This window comes from Haliotis cracherodii, unplaced genomic scaffold, assembly GCF_022045235.1.
Source record: "Haliotis cracherodii isolate W230 unplaced genomic scaffold, xgHalCrac1.p SCAF_7, whole genome shotgun sequence".
In the NCBI taxonomy this organism is placed as follows: domain Eukaryota; kingdom Metazoa; phylum Mollusca; class Gastropoda; order Lepetellida; family Haliotidae; genus Haliotis; species Haliotis cracherodii.
In genome coordinates this window covers 12111538-12132843 of record NW_027266330.1, presented here as the reverse complement: position 1 = coordinate 12132843, position 21306 = coordinate 12111538, and the positions used below count along the sequence as shown (strand labels likewise).

The 21306-nt window shown below is 41.8% G+C and overlaps 1 protein-coding gene across 1 annotated transcript; it reads right to left on the bottom strand.

Annotated features, from left to right (window-relative positions):
* Positions 1-544: 544 nt before the first annotated feature.
* Positions 545-21093, bottom strand: LOC139447300 (DNA polymerase delta subunit 3-like). The gene is made up of 14 exons (XM_071228597.1): positions 20884-21093; positions 18186-18241; positions 16154-16259; positions 14967-15074; positions 14190-14254; positions 13483-13588; positions 12097-12225; positions 10379-10454; positions 8238-8391; positions 7870-7916; positions 5827-5901; positions 5335-5541; positions 4271-4371; positions 545-2841 (listed from the first exon to the last, which is right to left on the bottom strand). Exons 1-14 carry the CDS (start codon positions 20944-20946, stop codon positions 2752-2754), a joined length of 1383 nt encoding a protein of 460 aa, XP_071084698.1. The 5' UTR covers positions 20947-21093; the 3' UTR covers positions 545-2751.
* Between the last annotated feature and the right edge of the window lie 213 nt (positions 21094-21306).

Genomic DNA, 21306 nt, shown 5'->3' with positions numbered 1-21306 from the left:
CACTTGCTTGGTGGGATCCGTGATGGAAGACTTCAGTGAGCCGTGACACTGGCCTGATGGGACTCGTGATGGAAGACTTCAGTGAGCCGTGACACTGGCCTGATGGGACTCGTGATGGAAGACTTCAGTGAGCCGTGACACTTGCCTGATGGCACTCGTGATGGAAGACTTCAGTGAGCCGTGGCACTTGCCAGATGGGATCTGTGATGGAAGACTTCAGTGAGCCGTGACACTTGCCTGATGTGAAGACTTCAGTGAGTCGTGGCACTTGCGTGATTAGTGACCTGTGATTGACATTTGATCAAATAATGTGTCAACCTACTTATGCAGAGATTTGATACTTTGATCTTTTACATGTGTGATCTGAAATTTGATAACTTGATCTATATTTTTGTGATCTGGGATTTGATACATTGATCTATGACTTGTGGCATTTGAGAAACTTTTGTCATCTGCAACTTGTGTGACCTGTGACACACACACAACACAACATCTAAACACCTTAACTAAACACAGAAAACACTGACACCATTGATCAGGTGACATATTTATCCAAATGAGATGAGATAACAATAAATCCATGTGGTCAGTGAGTAGAAACAGCACTAGCATTCCTGGGAAGGTCACACTGGGTGCCCACTTATAGTCTATTAGTTTGGGGTTCCTCAAGAACATTGCTAACACACCCTTCATCAAATCGCCAAAGGCCACAGTGTCCGCTATGTCTTGGTTATTAATTGCAAAAGAAACTTCAGCATGTTCAGGACAATTACCTCACAAGTAAAACTGAGGAATTGTTGATAATCTGTGCTGTCGGTATTGAAATCTGCAAAGTGCAATATGTACCTTAGGTTGGTTGATATAGTGAGTGAGTGAGTGAGTTGGGTTTAACACCGCTTTTAACAGTATTCCAAATATATCACAGCGTCTCAGCTTAATGTGGGAGGAAAGCCCAAAGTGATGCAGGTCGCAGACATTTACCACGTCGGTGAAACCCACGAGAAACCCAGCCTAGAAACATAATCGGATTTCAACCCACAATCATAGGTTTCTGGCATGCCCAAGGGACGCAACTCTGCACAGCGAAGTCTTAGGCGACTGGGCCACCCATGCTCCCTGGTTGATATAGAATTGGTTGATACTAGATACCGTAACTAAGTAGTACCAAATACCTGTTCCGAAATTAGAATGAGTGCGAACGTGGAAAGATATCGGTACAGAGAAAGCTGGTTAAACCTGATTTCACTGTTTCCAGTGAAATCATCCGGGTTAACAAGTTTCTGGATTAATAAATCCTTGTCATAGAGAAATGACCTTTGACATTATGTAAGACTGCTGCAGCATCCACTAAGAACTTCCAGACTGTCGGGTAAGACTGCAAGGTGGGTGGGTGAGTGAATATGGTTTTACGTTGCTTATAGATTCCAGTATTATCACGGCAGAGGACACCAGAGATGGGCTTCACACATTATACTCATGTCGGGAATCAAATCCGGGTCTTCACTTGAACACTTTAACCACTAGGCTACTCGACCGCCCCGACTGCAAGGTATTACCAGTTTACTGCAATATACTTTTCAATTGATAGCATTGCAATTTTTTTGTTCCTATGTATAAGGGTGAAAGAAAATTGACAATTTCATTATAACTTATATCATTTAACCTAAAATCAACAAAGAAAATCATTCACAAATGATGTTTTGTTTTCAAAATTAATTCAAAATTCAAAAAATTGAAAGTGATATTATTTTATTAGGTTGTCTCCCTTTTCTCCATGACTACAAAATGGCGGCGACTGACCATGCTGAGTAATATTAGGATCTAGTAATATTAGTAACATTAGAAAATAAGATCTGCATGTACAATCTGTGTCCACTCTTATTAAATCGCAATACTTATCGCACTACATATACCTGTATCGCAATATATTGCAATACACATCTTTTTCCAATGCACAACCCTAGTGAAATGAGTCCAGAAACAAGTCCCAACATATCATATATTACACGGAGGTACATTTTGAACCTGGTTCATCAATCCAAACAGATGGTGAATAAAACAAAGCACGTTCAAATACTTTAATGCTAGGTTTTGTTTTGTTTGTTTGTTGTTTAATGCAGCACTAAGCAATATTCCAGCTATATGACGGCGGTCTGTAAATTATCGAGTCTGGACCTTACAGCTAGGATTTACACAACCCAGTATTATGTAAATAACATAAAACACACGGAGACAAGGAACAGAGGAGATGAACTGATGTTGTACATATAATTATCATAAATGACTACTGACAACAAATGAAATGCCTACTGACAACGACTGAGAAAGAAGTACTTCCTATTACTATTATCTTCTGCAGTGGTATCCAAATCAGCTGTTTCAATCACAGGTGTTTAGTATGATTTGATACCTCTGATTGACCAATCAAAATTGGGTAATTTCCAAATTTGTGTCAGAATGCGGCTCAAAACGACTTCACCAATATATCAGCACTATCAGGGGTGTCAAAGAATGAGTTTCACACAATCTAACCATGTGTAAAATCAAACCCATGGTATTCATGACAAGCAAACCCTTAACAACAAGGCTACCCACAGTTTCATGTGAAACAACTGTTTCAACATTTATCATTATTCACTTTCAAATGAAGCACTTGTCACAGTTAATCTTTAATGCAAATATGTACAATGTTCAGATTAACTCCAGAACTTAACATAAACCTGAGCACATTTTCGGATACGTTGAAAGATTTTATTTCTTCTTGAAGAAGGACATCAGAGACATTTGGTTTTTAGGTCCCTTGGCAGGAGATTTCTTCTGTGGGGAGGCCTTCTTTGTCGGCTGAAAAATAGAAATACATGAAAAAGTACACCAGTGACGATGCTGGTTCAGTGAGTGAGTTGGTTTAATGCTGATGTGAAGGGTGTTTCAATAACGGCTTGACGGGGGAGGAAAGCGTGAAGTGATGCAGGTCTCAGATATTTATTACTTTTGTTAAACCCATGAGCACAGAGTGGTGCTGACAAATCAAGAAATATTATCAGGGCGAATCTTGGATTCGAACCTATAAATTTAAGTTTCTGGGGCACTGTGGACAATATGCGAAACAAGGACCCAAGGGACCGAGCTCTGAGGTGGTCAGACCGCAGATGGGGTCTGGTCAGAGGTTCCATGTTTTAGCATATTGATCTTGTCAAGAGTAATCTTTCGTTTTGTTAAACCAAAATTCACTTTTTGAAGCCTTTAAACCGTCTGCCGTCTCATTACAGCAACAATGCTGTGAACCGTGAAATATTAGTACCAGACGCCATCTTGTTTTCTGGCAGACAAGTCAATTTCATCACGTGACAGGTCAATACTGATCATATGATGAGTCAATATTCAAGGTCAGTGTCAGTCACATGATTCGGGGTCTACACTGGAATGTATTGTTCCATCACATGGTACACATTAACCAATGAATTTGCAAGATTCTTATTATAGAGATATAACAAAAAACTTAAGCCACCAATGTGTCAGATTTCATTACTAACAAACAGAAAATATTGATCCTACTCATATGCTTGTCATATTTGGATGACACTCCCCATGCCCTCGTACAATATTTTCATGACCCTCACTAAAAAGACAAAATGCAAAATCAATTTATATAATAAACCCTCCATTTTTTTCATGACCCTCCCCAAACGTGTATTTTCTATGACCCTCCCCTAGAGTGTCATAATATTATTGAGTGACCCTCCCCTGTTTCCCTCTGACCCACCTCTCTCCATAATTAATACTCAGTCGACCGCCTCCGAATTCTAGTGGTAGAGCGTCCGCCCGGAGAGCGGAAGGTCCGGGGTTCGATCCCCGGCCGCGTCATGCCAAAAGACGTTAAAAGATGGTACTTGTTGTTACCCTGTCTGGCGCTCGGCATTAAGGGGCTTAAACAAGGACTGGTCGGTTCGAAGTCAGTATACTGCGTCTTAGTTGGGTATTCATGTTAAACTGCAGCATGGTATCTCAGTGAGCTAGCACTATAAATCAGCATCAGTTCGGACTAGTACAAACAGCCACACACACATGCGCATGCACGTCGCTATATAAGTGCAATAATCTTGGACGCGATGTTAAACCCAATTTCACCTCACCTAATACTCAGTCCCTAAGATAGTTGCCTGTAATGAGCTTGATCTTTAGTGAGACCCCCCTCGTTCTCGGACCCTAAAACTCCCATTATACACGTCGATATGCAGTTATCCTGGATCAGGCAAGCCAGTACACCAACCTGTGTCTTGGACTGTTTGGCCGGAGATGGTACTTGCTTCTTGACATCCTCCTCTCGCTCGGAGGCGTCCGTCGAGTCGCTCTCCCACACCTTCTCTGTGACTGCAAGGGTCATGATAATAATATTCATCAACACAAACAAGCATCAGTGAGCGATGTTTACTTTTACGCAGCTTTTAGCAATGTTTAAGGTAGGGGCGCCAGGAATGGGCTCTACGTTGCACCCATGTTGGGTATCAAACCCATAAGAAAAAGCGAAAACTTTAACAATGGTAAGCTACTTCATTAAACAGGAGTATATTTCACAGTCATCCTTTTATCCAACATCTAAATACAACAGATAAAGTCATCACAATAAATTATTTTACCATATAATGGACAGTTATACCAGATAAACTTACAATCCGATACATATGCAAATGAGGTCAACAAGCAAGAACTACTTTTCATAAGTCTGTACATCCATGCTCAAAAACTTTCGTAAACAGTTCCCAAAAGGTTAAGACAGTTTTCTAGATGTGTTTGTTTGTTTGTTTGTTGTTTAACACAGCACTCAGCAATATTCCAGCTCTGTGATGGCTGTCTGTAAATAATCATGTCTGGACCAAGCAATCAAGTGACTGACATTGTGAGCATCGATTCACGCGATTTGGATACGATGACATACATCAACCAAGTCAGCGAGCCCTGACCACCCGATCCCATAAGTCACCTCTCACGACAAGCATAGTCACCTTTTACGCCAAGCATTGGTTGCTGAAGACCCATTCTACCCCAGATCTTCACAGGTCTTTTTGGATGTGTGAAGACTTATAGAAACTAACATGACAGCACCTGATTTGGCACTATATCATTAACAGTGCACTTCATTCATGTTACCATGGTAACTGTAGTCCTACATGAAAGGCTCGCATAATACAAATTTTATTGCTAATATATCATAGTTACATTTCATTATTGACAAATCCAATTTGTCTATTACTAACTCAGGACACATATGATTGAAATAAAACTTTCTACTGTGAACAAAAACAATACAACCTCTGAGAGGTTCAACATATTTACCCATAAATCCATCTGCGTCCATGGATGTCTTGGGTACGAGTTTCCGCGTCCTCTTTCTCCGTTTCTCGCCTCCGTTTGTCTGACTGACAATAACGGGTTCGTCATCAGAATCAGGTTTCGAGGTTTTCTTCGGGCTGGGCGACTCGGGTTCCGGGCTGGACTCACGGACAGGACTCGGGACCGGACTCTCCTCCAAAACCTCCATCTCTGTTCACAAAGTAGGAAGTCACATATAACACACAACCAACATGGCAAACATTGTCGTCATCCAATCCTAAACATAGTCTCCGTATAGGGGAATACGGTCTACATCCACACGGCAAACATTGTCGTCATCCAATCCTAAACATAGTCTCCGCATAGGGGTATACTGTCTACATCAACACGGCAAACATTGTCGTCATCCAATCCTAAACATAGTCTCCGTATAGGGGTATACGGTCTACATTCACACGGCTTTTTAAAAAAATCATTTAAATTTTTCCCACATACCGTCTTCACTGCTGCTGCTGTCAAACAGGTCATTGCGGATTCGCCTCCGTCTCTTCGTGTCGGGTTTGTCTTCATCTACACAATATAACAAACATCAGTGCATTAGACAATAAATAATAGCCTCCATGATCACAAGCAATCAACAAGGACAACGTTTATACATTAAAAACCCCATGAATCCATTGAAATTATCTGCACCGACAAATTCCTGGATAACGGTACATTAAATTAGGGTTGGTATGAGTCCAAATTTACAACACAGAGACCCAACCCCCTATTACCCGTCCCTACCTGGGTACAAGATCCCTGAGAAAAAGTATTTAGATGCACATATAACACGATCCGCCACTCATGTTCGTAGTTGACTGAAATGTTATCTTCATTCTAACACAAAAGTGAGAAGCAATGCAATCATGACATTATAGTGAAATTTTGTCATTTAACAATAACATATCACATGACTAACCATGGGTCTGGGTAGTGTTGTGGTACCCTAGTCCTCCAACTCGGTACCCTAGTCCTCCAACTCGGTACCCTAGTCCTCCTACTCGGTACCCTAGTCCTCCAACTCGGTACCCTAGTCCTCCTACTCGGTACCCTAGTCCTCCAACTCGGTACCCTAGTCCTCCAACTCGGTACCCTAGTCCTCCTACTCGGTACCCTAGTCCTCCAACTCGGTACCCTAGTCCTCATACTCGGTACCCTAGTCCTCCAACTCGGTACCCTAGTCCTCCAACTCGGTACCCTAGTCCTCCTACTCGGTACCCTAGTCCTCCTACTCGGTACCCTAGTCCTCCAACTCGGTACCCTAGTCCTCCTACTCGGTACCCTAGTCCTCCTACTCGGTGCCCTAGTCCTCCTACTCGGTACCCTAGTCCTCCAACTCGGTACCCTAGTCCTCCTACTCGGTACCCTAGTCCTCCAACTCGGTACCCTAGTCCTCCTACTCGGTACCCTAGTCCTCCAACTCGGTACCCTAGTCCTCCTACTCGGTACCCTAGTCCTCCAACTCGGTACCCTAGTCCTCCTACTCGGTACCCTAGTCCTCCTACTCGGTACCCTAGTCCTCCTACTCGGTGCCCTAGTCCTCCTACTCGGTACCCTAGTCCTCCTACTCGGTACCCTAGTCCTCCAACTCGGTGCCCTAGTCCTCCTACTCGGTGCCCTAGTCCTCCTACTCGGTACCCTAGTCCTCCTACTCGGTACCCTAATCCTCCTACTCGGTACCCTAGTCCTCCTACTCGGTACCCTAGTCCTCCAACTCGGTACCCTAGTCCTCCTACTCGGTACCCTAGTCCTCCAACTCGGTACCCTAGTCCTCCTACTCGGTACCCTAGTCCTCCTACTCGGTACCCTAGTCCTCCTCCTACTCGGTACCCTAGTCCTCCTACTCGGTACCCTAGTCCTCCAACTCGGTACCCTAGTCCTCCTACTCGGTACCCTAGTCCTCCAACTCGGTACCCTAGTCCTCCAACTCGGTACCCTAGTCCTCCTACTCGGTACCCTAGTCCTCCAACTCGGTACCCTAGTCCTCCTACTCGGTACCCTAGTCCTCCTACTCGGTACCCTAGTCCTCCAACTCGGTACTCTAGTCCTCCTACTCGGTACCCTAGTCCTCCTACTCGGTACCCTAGTCCTCCAAATCGGTATCCTAGTCCTCCTACTCGGTACCCTAGTCCTCCTACTCGGTACCCTAGTCCTCCTCCTAGTCCTCCTACTCGGTACCCTAGTCCTCCAACTCGGTACCCTAGTCCTCCAACTCGTTCCCCATCCGACCCGAGTTACCAGTCCCAGCCCAAGAAAAAAAGTCACTGTATTTATACAGAGATGTTCCAAACAGCACCCACTTGTGATGCAGGGTTTCCAGGTTAACAGAGTCTGGACTACCCAGGTTTCACATTGTCTTCAAGTTTTGTATTTAATGTGTTCAATGAAAGTATCAGCTGTTAACTTTCAATTAGCATCCGATCAACTAACTCGCCTCTTTAACCAGCCATGGGGTTAGTGCTAACGGACAGATCTCCGGCTGACCCTGTGACCTACCTGAATCTGAAACCCTTGTAGATTTCTTTCCCTTGCTGGGACGACTTCTGAAAAACCAAAATATCAAATAAGAAAGTGGGCAGATATTTTCAATTAGCTTTTAAGCAAATATCGTTATCACTAGAATGGCCTTTTATCAAACTCTCAACCCAAACATCAAATTTAATGCCAAGCTTCTCATTGGATGCATGGACTAGAACTTTGCACTCAGCAATATTTCCAATAAATGGTGGCGAATCAAATCTGGACCAGACAATCCAGTGATTGATGTTGTGAGCAGCGATCCACCCCGTTAGGGTACAATGACACACAATCAACCTGACCACCAGATCCATTCATCAACACTGAAAAGTTCAGAATCAACCCACTTCTTCACATCAGTCTTCTTCTTTTCCTTCGGAGGCTCTGACTTGGGTTTATCATTCTTCACTGGTTTACTATCGACTGGTTTACTGTCGTCTGGCTTTGTCTCCACAGGTTCACAGTGCACTGGCTTACTCTCAACAGGTTTGCTTGGCTTTGCTGATAAATGAAAACAATTGTCTTCATGTCAGGACAATGTAGCAAAATTATTCCATACAAAATTATTGACGAAGCCTGAAAAATATTTTATGAAAAAATAATGTCCTGGCACTGTACTGACTGAGTTTGATTTTACGCCGCTTTTAGCAATATTCCAGCAATATCACGGCGGCGGACACCAGAAATGGGCTTCACACATTGTACCCATGTCGGGAATCGAACCCGGGTGCTCGGCGTGACGAGCGAACGCTTTAACCACTAGGCTACCCGACCGCCCCCCTGGCACTGTAGCTCAGATGGATATGTACATGATGTAATTACAGCCACTTAAAAACAATTGCCGATTGCATTCTTATTGAAGTGATGTTAGTCTGTGGCCACCTCGTATTAAAACTAACTACAATTACATCAAAACCTGACCCAAGGTCACTCTTGATGTGAGGTGAGGGGAAATGGGGTTTAAAGTCGCGTTCAAGATTGTTGCATTTTTTTTCATGATTTAATAGTTCTACCCCCCTGAGATACCATGCTGCAGTTTAAAATGAATTTTGTTTGTTTGTTGTTTAACAACTCACTCAGCAATATTCCAGCTACATGATGGTGGGCTGTAAATAATCGAGTCTGGACCAGACAATCCAGCAATTGATATCCTGAGATACCATGCTGCAGTTTAAAATGAATTTTGTTTGTTTGTTGTTTAACAACTCACTCAGCAATATTCCAGCTACATGATGGTGGGCTGTAAATAATCGAGTCTGGACCAGACAATCCAGCAATTGATATCATGCGCATCAATCAATGTAATTGGGATCGATGACATGTATCAACCAAGTCAGCGAGGCTGACCACCCAATCCCGTTAATTGCCTTTAACGACAAGCATAGACGCTTTTTACGGCAAGTATGGGTTGCTGAAGACCTATTGTACCCCAGAATCTTCATCTTCACAGGTCTTAAAATGAATACAGACACAGTACTGACTCCGCGCCAACAGTCCTTGTATTAGCTCCTTTATGAAAGCGCCAGGCACTAACAATAAGTACCATCTTTTGACATCTTTTGGTATGACATGGCTGGGGAACCAACCCAAGATTTAACCTCTCCAGGCGGATTCTCTACCACGGAGGGTCTATGTTGGATTGCTTGGAACTGATGAGGTGAGCTACAGTCAATCAGGTGAGCTACAGTCAATCAGGTGAGCTACAGACAATCAGGTGACCTACAGTCAATCAGTTGAGCTATAGACAATCGGGTGAGCTACAGTCAATCGGGTGAGCTACAATCAGTCAGGTGAGCTACAGACAATCAGGTGAGCTAGTCAATCAGGTGAGCTATAGTCAATCAGGTGAGCTACATTCAATCAGGTGAGCTACAGACAATCAGGTGAGCTACAGTCAATCAGGCGAGTCAATCAGCAATACTTCCACACCAATCAGTCATGGTTCACACACATCCTTGAGGTTTAAATACAAACTCTTATCAAGGACTCATTCATCCAAAAATAGACCAATAACTACCCACGTAGGCAATGGAGCAAAGTGTTTTGGTCGGAAGAGCGAACAATGAAAGACCAGTGGGAAGGTTGTTGGTTCCTATGGGTGAGGTAAGGTGAAATTGGGTTTAACGTTGCGTCCAAGATTATTGCACTTAATAGCGACGTGCATGTGTGTGTGTGTGGCTGCTTGTACTAGTCCGGACTGATTCCCATTTATAGTGCTAGCTCACTGAGATACCATGCCACAGTTTAACATGAATACCCCACTAAGACACAGTATACTGACTCCAAGCCGACCAGTCCTTGTTTTAGCCCCTTAATGCCGAGCGCCAGACAGGGTAACAACAAGTACCATCTTTTAACGTCTTTTGGTATGACGCGGCAGGGGATCAAACCTCGGACCTTCCGCTCTCCGGGCGGACGCTCTACCACTAGACCACGGAGGCGGTGTTGGTTCCCATGACAGCACTGAGACGATCTCCGTGTGACGTACCTGTCTGATTGGAGAAGAAAGACATCACACCTCCAGCCTTGCTGCCTTTGCTGCCCTTTCCCCCTTTAGCTGGAACCTGACGCAGGAGAACATGGTCAGGGACAGAATAGTTTTGTTTTCTTGTATACTACGGGGCACTTAGTAACACGATCAGTCTTTTAACCAGAATATTTTGATCCCTCTTCAAAATCATATTCACATATTCCCTTCAGCCAAATTAAAAGCTTAAAAAGGTTAGATTTGGAAAGCTTGTACCCTTCAGAGGTCAAAAAATATCATAGCCTGGCAAGTGAATTTTCAGTTTGGGTAGATAATGTGTATCAAGTCTGAATGAAATGTGAATTTTGCGATACATTGTGTCACTCGTGAGAGATTGTTTCCCAATACTAATAAATATATATGTGTGGACATCCCCTCATACTGAACAGGCCAATCTCAACAGCAGGGGTAGACGCCATTGTTCATATCCAACTAGTCCTTAGCTCAGTTCGGACTAGTGAGTTACGTAAAATAATTAGATTTTTAGGATGAAACAACTAGTCCCACTAGATTTTCACCTGTCTCGGTCTAACAGGCTAGTGGCTGTGTCTATCACTTAATAGTATTCTGATAATCACGACACATGGCCAGAAATTTCTGAAAGAGTTCCATCCGCAAGCAGCCGGGGAAATGAACATTCAATCAGGGTAAGTGGTCTTATCTCAATCACTTGTTCTGTCAAGACGATGTTCAAATAAAGACTGAACCCCTGCCCTTCCATAGATTTGGAGGCAGTGTCTGAAACTAGGCGGAGTAAACTGAGATCCTTAAGGGCCAGTACATTAACGCCTTAAGGCCCAAAAATGTTAGCTGAAGCAAGGACACATACTCTTGCAATATAAACTACAAAACACAACTATCAACCAGAAGCTTGTACTGCTACAATCTCATTAAATCAGATCTTAGTTCTTGCTATCGCTAAACAAAGATCTGAGGACATCCCATTACGGGTCATGTCAGAACGACCTTTCATCCAACCAATCAGAGCGTCGCTTACCAGATCATGAAAGTGACAGACGGAATGTGTTTCTTGATCATGCAACCTCGAAATATTTAACAGAGGGTATTCCAAACGACAGTTTTTTATGATTTTATCCATATAATCTAGGCCATCTGTAAGCCATTCCAGAATGTTCTTTTTATTGGTTTTAAATTTTTTAACCGAGGAATATGTCAAAATCTGTTTCGAAGCGTAGTCGCAGTTTGAAACTAGTGTCATAAAGCTCAAGAAAGCAGCCTTCTGATTGGCTAATGTCGTTTTCTTGTCAGTCATTTCACTGATCAGTCAAAGTTCGCGAGAGGTTGTTCTGACGTGAAGTCTTTAGCGGTAGCGAAAACTAAGGTCAGATTTTAATGTGATTGGTACTGCTATCACACCAAGTTCCCAGAGACTTGGTGGTGATAGGTGATAGCCTACATTTATCAGAAATTATCAGCTTGTGACTAAAGTCATACATTTGAAAGGTCTAATCTTACTGTGTATAATGACGAAAGTTATGTTCATCACATTACTTATATGATGCTTAATAAATAATTACTAAAATAATCTGCAGGCCGTAAGGGCCTGCTAAAAATTACAATTATCAGCCCGAGAACAAATTTGTCGGCCTCAGGCCTACGGAACGATGGCTATTTCGAACACTGTTTGTAGGGATTAATGAAGGTGAAGGTCGGCTTACAGGGACTTTCTCTGCAGCCTCCTTCTTTTTCCCTCCTGTGGAGAACATACTAGCAATGCTGCCCTTGGGTTCGGCCTTGACAGCTGCACTGCCATTGGCTGCTGGTTTAGCTGCCGTTGATAAACTGCCCTGGAATAGACAAAAATATATGTCATAGATCCATGGTAAGGTAAGGAGAAACGGGCTTTAATGTTGTGGTCAAGATTGTTGAACTTATATAGTGTGTGTTTGCGCGTCATGGTCCAGTGATTGTAGTGCCACCCTAGGCGCCGCTCGGCACAGGTCTGTGTCTTTATGCTCATTAGGGTTTCGTGAGTTAGTTAGTTTAATCCCATACTTTTATTAAGTGTTGGTTTGATATATGTTTTCTCCTATATGTATGCAAGCTTATTCATGTCTTGAAAATGTTTTAGTAACTTTGATTTTCATGCAGCGGCGGGATTATCCAGTATTACGTAAATATTTCTCATGTATTTATAGTTATTTATTTGCTACCTCACTAATTGTACATATCTGGTTGTAAATGTTTAATAGTACGGTTTTAATCAGTCGGCTTAATTGGTTGTCTGTGCATCTTGTCGATTGTCTTGTCAGAGTATTGTTTCATCTATCTGTTGTAATGGCTGTCATATGGTCGGTCAGCTAAATCAGCATGTATATTGGTTCATGCTTTATTAATCAGTGTCAGTGTCAATTGGGGTCTTGATCCTTCAGATTGCCTCTCTTTAGTTACTCTTAGCTGATAGTAATAAAACTGTGAACTTTTACCATGTTTTTATTTTATTGCTTTATTCTTATTTAACGACACCCTGATCTCGGTACAACTCTAAGACCGTGTGGCTGCTTGTACTAGTCCAGACTCATGTCACAAATGTTATATTTGGGATAACACTTTCTGAGTAGAGTACAGATGTCAGAGGGGTACACAAAGTACGTGATCTAGACTACCAGTTGTCAGACTTTCATTTTGTGGAAGCCTCGGTGGCTGAGTTGGTTAGATTGCTGACTTTGTGTACTGGCGATCAGGTGGCTCACTCTTGCAGTGTGGGTTCGAATCCCAGACGGGACTCAACCCAAAAAAGTATGAGAATCTGTACTTTACTAAGAAAGTGTTATACATTTTGTTACATTTGACCACTTTCTGAATGGCATTGTGTGTTCACAGACTAATGTCGGTTTGCTAGCCAACAAAGATACCGTGCCGCAGTTTAACAAGGATACCCCACTCAGACACAGTATACTGACTCCAAGCTGACCAGTCCTTATTTTAGCCCCTTAATGCAAGAACCCTCACGGAAATATTGGTCCATCCAAAAGTTGCTGAACTCAGTTAATTCATCGTTTACTAACTATAGAGAATCTCTGATTCAATGCTCTTCAACTCACATTTGTCTTAGGCGGGTCTGACGATGGCTGCGACTGTTGGACGCCAAGTTTGGCCAGCTCTTCTTTGGACCTGGCCTTGGCTCGGGGGTAGCTTATAGCACTATAGCTGAAACAGTAGCAATGGGAATGTGGGAAATGTGCATATACAGTCAAGTCTTGTTAATCCGATAACCGTTAATCCGACAATCATCTTAAACCGACACCACTGATGGGAACCGATAAAATCAGTGCTATTTAGACCCGTTAAACCGACAGTCTCACAATCCGACTCCCACACCTAATTTGCAACGAATTACCGAAATCACTCATTAATGAGTCTCGTTAATCTGACATAGTGATCATTGATCATAATTTAAGATCTGTAGTTAGTACATTTTCCTCTTTCTAAGTCTTTAGGAGACAAAGGTTTGGTTTGGTTTGTTGTTTTACGTCCCACTAAACAATATTCCAGCTATATGACGGCAGTCTGTAAATAATCGAGTCTGGGCCAGACAATCTAGTGATTAATATCATGAGCATTGATCCACGCAATTGGGATCGATGACATGGATCAACCAAGTCAGCGAGCCTGACCACCTGATCCCGTTAGTCGCCTTTTTCGACAAGCATAGTCGCCTTTTACAGCAAGCATGGGTTGCTGAAGACCTATTCTACCCCGGAATCTGAACGGGAAATTTGGAGACAAAGGTGTTTAGACAGTGACAGACCTGCTGCATGAGTGTAGCTTCTCCTTCGTGTTGTCATAGTCGGCCATGAACAGCGAATTGGAGTCCTAAAACATCCAACTAGTGAATCAGAAATTTATATCAGATACTAACACACTAACATCAGCAGACAAATCAGGAACAAGGTTCTGTAGCTCACCTGACATATTAAGTGAGTGAGTGAGTATGGTTTTACGCCACTTTTAGCAATATTCCAGCAATATCACGGCGGGGGACACCAGAAATGGGCTTCACACATTGTACCCATGTCAGGAATCGAACCCAGGTCTTCAGCGTGACGAGCGAACGCTTTAACCACTAGGCTACCCGACCGCCATATTAAGAATCAAAAGGGCAGTCATCAATATCCCACACCATCCTTGCAAGTAATTGTCAAAAAATGATCTTACATTTCTGTGAAAACGAGTGGCACAAGTCCTAACTGGCCCAATAAACTGGCAAAGTTTCATGGAGAAATAATTAAAAGTTTGGCACAAACCCTACCTTTGAAGTGAGCGAGTATGACTTCATGTTGGTGTTAGCAATATTCCAGCAACATCACGACAGAGGACACTAGAAGTGAGCTAGCTTCACACGATGTGCCTATGGTGGAATAAAACCCAGGACATGGGTGTGCAGAGCAAGCACTTTAACCACAAGGCTAGCCCATTCCCAACAAGCCTTTGGAAAGGTGTATAAGGTTTGTAAATTATAAATTACTTTGCCACTCATCATGATAATACAGAAGGTTAAATTGACTGATGAAGTGTAGAACCTGACCTTCAACTTGACCTTCTGGACACTGTAGATGTGGCAGCTGGTCACCGTTGTCAGCGTCGACTTGAACGCCCCGAGCTCCTCCTCCGAAACAACGCAACACTTGTGACCCTGAGAAAGAAACAGTTTCTCTAAGGAGGCAGTCCCCATACAAGCTGTAACCATGGTAACAAACCAGTCCATACTGATCCCTCTGTGTTAATATACCGTGTTCGGATGTTAAATTATACAAGACCACAATATGACACTGTTTTTTCATGGACACAACATAGGTATTAACCAGTTATAGATCAACTTTCAATTTATACATTCCTGAAACGGCAAGATCAGTTCCAATATATGGGGTGAGTGAATCAGTGGGATTTAACGTCGCTTTCAGCAATATTTCAGCAATATTTCAGCAATAATATGGCATAGGACACCAGAAACTGCAACACACATTTTACCCATCTGGGAGCCAATGCTTTACATACTAGGCTACCACACCGCTGTCTTCAGCAAACCTAGTATATGCACATGGTTGCGTATAAACCAAGAAAATGAAAACAGCTACCTTACAATGATACAAAACAACAGACATACCATTCAGGACCACAATGATATGACAGATTAACTACAGTAAATTCCAGAATAATCCAACGTAAAGGGACCACTAATTTAAGTTTGTTATAACTAGGGGTGACTATTGAGGCATTTTTTTACTATTGCGATACTATTGCGATAGTGGCCCTACAATTGCAATAATATTGCGATAGTTTTCACTTGCAATTATAGCAGGCTTTAGCAGCATATGTTTCAGCATTTTGACTGACACCATCAAAATAATTACAGAGCTCCAGATAAGCTTGTTGGGTATCAGTAATTCTATCTGCGTATTCAAATTTCTGTGACCCACTAGTTTTTACACATGTGGGTATTTAAGTTAAATATTTAAAAACACTATTCATCTAGTCCCTGCAAACTGGTGTCGTGTGGGTTCGAGAGCTTTATAGGACTCAAAAATACCTAATAATTACTAAATTCGGGACAACACAAAGCCCTAACTGACAGCAAGACCAGGGATCCACACAGTTGCCTGGGTTACAGTGACATGCTGTTAGCCAGGTCACACACATTCATGATTGTGAATAATAAGTCAGCTGGTTTTAAAACTAAAAGAAGTGAGAAAATGGAGTTTCAAATTTTCTAACCATGAAACCATTCTTGGTTTTCGGTATTCCTGCGACAAAATATGTCACTGACAGCTTGTCATTGTCCCTCTTATTTCTCTCCTGCTGCACGAAGGCATAGAGCATCCTGAAAGGAAGACAATCATCTGATGACGTAACACGGCACTGGTTTTGTACTTGTGAGTTCACAAACTGTCGTCATGGTAAAGTGCATGTTCAGTTGGGAGGGAGGTTCCAACCTTTATTTCAACATTACATACAGCATATATAATAATAATAATAATGACAGTGTATAAAATTCCCCCCAATTTTAGTCCAACAACCGGACTGGCAACATTGCAAAGTTACCAGGCCAGATAAAATGTTGTCAGTCCTCATTTTCTAGACTAGTGAGTGAGTGAGTAAGTATGGTTTTACGCCGCTTTAAGCAATATTCCAGCAATATCACGGTGGAGGACACCAGAAATGGGTTTCAAACATTGTACCCATGTCGGGAGTCGAACCCGGGTTTTTGGCGTGACGAGTGAACGCATTAACCACAAGGCTACCCGACCGCCCCATTTTCTACACAAACAAACAAAAGTAACAAAAGGGTAAACATAAAAATAGTACCGTTCAATATTACTTCTCAGAAAATAACAATACTCTAGTGGATTGTCAACTTGGTAACTTTAACCCCCGACCACCAGTAGTGCAACTTTTCAAAATGGACTGTCCGTCAGTAAAATCGACTGTCTCGGACTGTCAGGCAGACAGGTATTTTTAACATTGATAGTGATAATAACAATCGCTCCAACGAATACACAATGAGGCGAATATGATACGTACCACAAGAATAGGGTAATGAATATGAATATTTATTCACGAATACAGAAACAAGTCAGCATTTGATGTACTCTTTATAATAATATTATTAATATTCAGTGACACAAAATTAACTATTTGACATGGTTTGACCATCCGGACAGAGTTAACGATTATTATATTACCGTATTCAGCCCAGGCCGCTCTCAAAATTAGAAATAGGGGGGCTCTTTTTAGAATATAATTTTGGTGAGAAAAAAACACAGTTGAAATATTGTAAATATTGTGGTATATGCTGACAGCCTGGAATGATACAAAATAAAGGTCTGTGCGTATTATGAATGACAAATATATTTTCCAGAATTTAATTGCCCATGATTAAGGGTGCACATAACACACGAGTGCGTATTATACACAAATAAAGAAGTCTTGTGTACATTGATCAATCGGAAGGGGTGCTAATCATGCTAATTGGGTTTGTTCACTAGACAATATATTAGCAAATATCGCCGTGGGCGCTTATTAGAGCAGGGCGCTTATTACATTGAATACGGTATACATTTATATACCGAATACACGAGTGAAATGTTACAGCCCTAATAATAACCAATATTTATCATATACCAGAGGAACAAGCTGTTTAAAATCATAATGTACAAATCGCAGTGCCTGGCATTCATTATTGTCAATGTTGTCCTTAAACGTTTTGGTGTCCTTTTGAGTGCACCAACATTCTTTAGTACACATTGTTCTTTCTTTCATAGTGAATGAGTGAGTTGGGTTTTACGCCGCTTTTAACAGTATTCCAGTTATATCACGGCGTGTCAGCTTAATGTGGGAGGAAAGCCCAAAGTGATGCAGGTCTCAGATGTTTACCACTTCGGTGAAACCCACAAGCACGCGTATGGTGCTGACAAACCTACAAACATAATCGGGGCGAATCAGGATTTGAACCCACAATCATAGGTTTCTGGCGCGACCAAGGGACGCAACTCTGCACACGACTGGGCCACCCGTGCCTCCTCTTTCTTTCATATGGCATCCATTTGTCTGTATTTTGACCTTGATTAGTAACATTTAATACCGTATCCGTAACAATTGACTATTATTGTGTACTTTTATTAAAACTGCATTTTTTACAGAATGGCAGCCATACATATTTACTGTGATGAATTAGTAGCATCGTTTGTAACTAATCACACTAAATTTGAGACAAATGTTTTGAGGTAATGGAAACTAGTTCACTCACTGTTTTGCTTGGTTGACATGAACCTTCAGGTTGGTGCTCAACCACTTGAACGTCACCTGCAACATGTACAACAGTGGGCATTCAGGTAGGGCATTCGGGTAGGGCATTCAGGTAGGGCATTCGGGTGGGGCATTCAGGTAGGGCATTCGGGTAGGACATTCGGGTAGGACATTCAAGTAGGGCACTCGGGTAGGACATTCAAGTAGGGCACTCGGGTACGGCACTCGGGTACGGCATTCGGGTACGGCACTCGGGTACGGCATTCGGGTAGGGCACTCGGGTAGGGCACTCGGGTAGGACATTCGGGTGGGGCATTCGGGTAGGGCTTTCAGGTAGAGAATTGGTCCACAGCACTAAATGTATCGGTTCACCTGGCTTGGTGACTTCATTGATGATGGTGCTCACAATATCACAATGTCTTGTCCACAAACCAATTATTCACAGGCCGCTGTCCTATATCTGAAATATTGCTGAGTGCGGCTTTAGACTAACAACAAATAAGTCCTGTACAACGGAAGATTACACCACAAATAACAATTATTTATTAATAGTAGAAGTATTAAGTAGTTATTAAGTAGAACGACCATGATAAAATATCATTTGACGTCTGATGCATAATGTTTCATTTTTCCCACGTCTGCAAGGATATTTGTCTGCTATACCTAGCAATATTCCAGCAATATGATGGCATCCCATAAATAATCAAATCTGGACCAGACAACCAGTGATTGATATTATGAGCAATGTCCAATATTGTCAGGTTATGATGAACAATTAAACAAGTCACTGAGCCTGACCACTAGATTCACTTAGTCTCCTTGTATTCTTTATTTGTTCATTTTTGTTTAGACACACTCAGCAACATTCCAGCTATATAAACAATCGAGTCTGGACCAGACAATTCAGTGATTGAAATCATGAGCATCGATCAATGCAGTTGTGATACGATGACATGCATCAACCAAGTCCGCAAGCCTGACCACCTGATCCCATTAGTCGCCTCTTATGACAAGCATGGGTTGCTGAAGACCAATTCTAACCCAGATTTTCACAGGTTTGTGCTGGATGCCAAACTTTTGAGGTCATAAAACCAGAAAATCATAAACTGAACCTTATTATACTCAAGTATGCAAGATATAATTTATTTAGTTCTTTGTTTAACGCCACACTCGGCAATATTCCAGCTATATGACAGCGGTCTGTAAATAATCAAGTCTGGACCAGAAAATCCAGTGATTGTCATCATGAGCATCGATCCACTCAATTGGGATACAATGACATGCATCAACCAAGTCAACGAGCCTGACCACCCGATCCCGTAGGTCGCCTTCTTACGACAAGCACAGTCGCCTTTTTACGACAAGAATGGGTTGCTTAAGACCTATTCTGCCACGGATCTTCACGATATAAAGCTGTTCCTCATTCAATAGCCAGGTTTTCTAAATGTCTCTACTGAGGGTACAGGAAAACATAACCCGTGGTATTTTCGAGGGGGAAGCCCTCTTGTCTCCAAAACCGTTTTTCATTTTTAATATTGAAAACTTTGTGAAAGTTCACTTCCGATGATATAAATCACTGTTGTATCCGTCGTATGACAAGTCTTAAGCAGGTTCAAATGTTTTTTTCAGGAATGTTACAGTATCCAAAATGTTTCGGAGCATATGCTTACTCCTTCACCAAACTGATTGAACGAGGAACGGATGAGGAAATAATTAGGTAACTACATCTCATAAGATATACTGCGGCATATCACAATCCCCGTTGTCAAACACCAAACAGTACTAGTTATATTTTAATATGGGTGCAGGCTAAAACGGCACCTCAGCAGAACGGCACCGATCTGGTGAAAACAGTAGAGCTTTTGTAATAACGGCCACTGATCGTTGACCGAAAACGGCATCAGTATATATATATGTATATGTTTTACTTATTCATATTGCTTGGTTTATTCACCACCATCATTGTCACCACGTGTCACTATAAAAGTATTGACAATAATCATTGTTATCTTGTCACATTTTCTTTACACAACAGACCATGGACAGCAGAGCACTGTGTTAGCATGCAACCCTTCGAAACATTGTAAAGAATTGTGATCTGACAGCACCCTGTCATGAATCCTTAAAAAATGCAGCTTGAGATTGAGTAATTTTAACCACTTTCACACTGACTGAGGTTCTGTTTTTGCCAACTGCTGGCGTTTCCGCTTGGTGACGTCTTGCTGAGGTGCCTTTCAATATGGATATAACATAATGACAGCCTGTAAATAAGCCACATTATGACTGCATGGTGATAGTTTGAGAACATGTGGGTACAATGCAACTCAATGTCAGCCATGTCTATTATTGGTTGACAAGCATCAAGGAAACATGTGTTTTAGCGACTTTCTTCTCTTCCTTGTTATGAAATAACCATTATCTCCGAAGATAAACAACAGCTAGGGATCACGTTTTTTCTTTATATAACTAGAATAGGTGTTGCCACAATAAGAGTGAAACTGCAAGAAGCGTGCATACTACTGTCTCATCAAGTCATATGACGTAATATTTTGATAAACATGATGTAACGTGTAATCAAACAAAACAAAATTTGATGTTTACAGCGATGAAGTCCGCTCCCCTATTACTATATCACATATCTGCATTCAATAATGACAATGGAGAATAGTATTTATAAGCAGTAGTTTGGGAACACTCACAACTTTATTTTCATCGTTCACAAATTCATCCAAATTTTCCATATAATATTCGTCTACCGCCATGTTTACTTCACTCGAAACAGAAAGTAGAATGATCAGGTGAGAAAGCCCATGCTGTCAAAACATCCGATCTCATCCAAATAATTAATTTTCGCCACGAATTGTTTATGTCGAGTTTCAGCAGCTGAATCTTCCTCTCGAAAATGGATTTCGCGGGAATATTTGCGAGGTTGACAAGCGTGAATATAGAAGAAGGACTTGTTACCTGAAACGAAATGACATGATCTAAATAAATAGAATGTGAGAATATATTGCTCCAAATAACACAATATTGATATTGTGAAATCTTTTAGGGCACATAAACAAGCTGATATATTTATTTCAAGATAATATCGAAACAAAACATTTTTTTTAGGAAAGGTT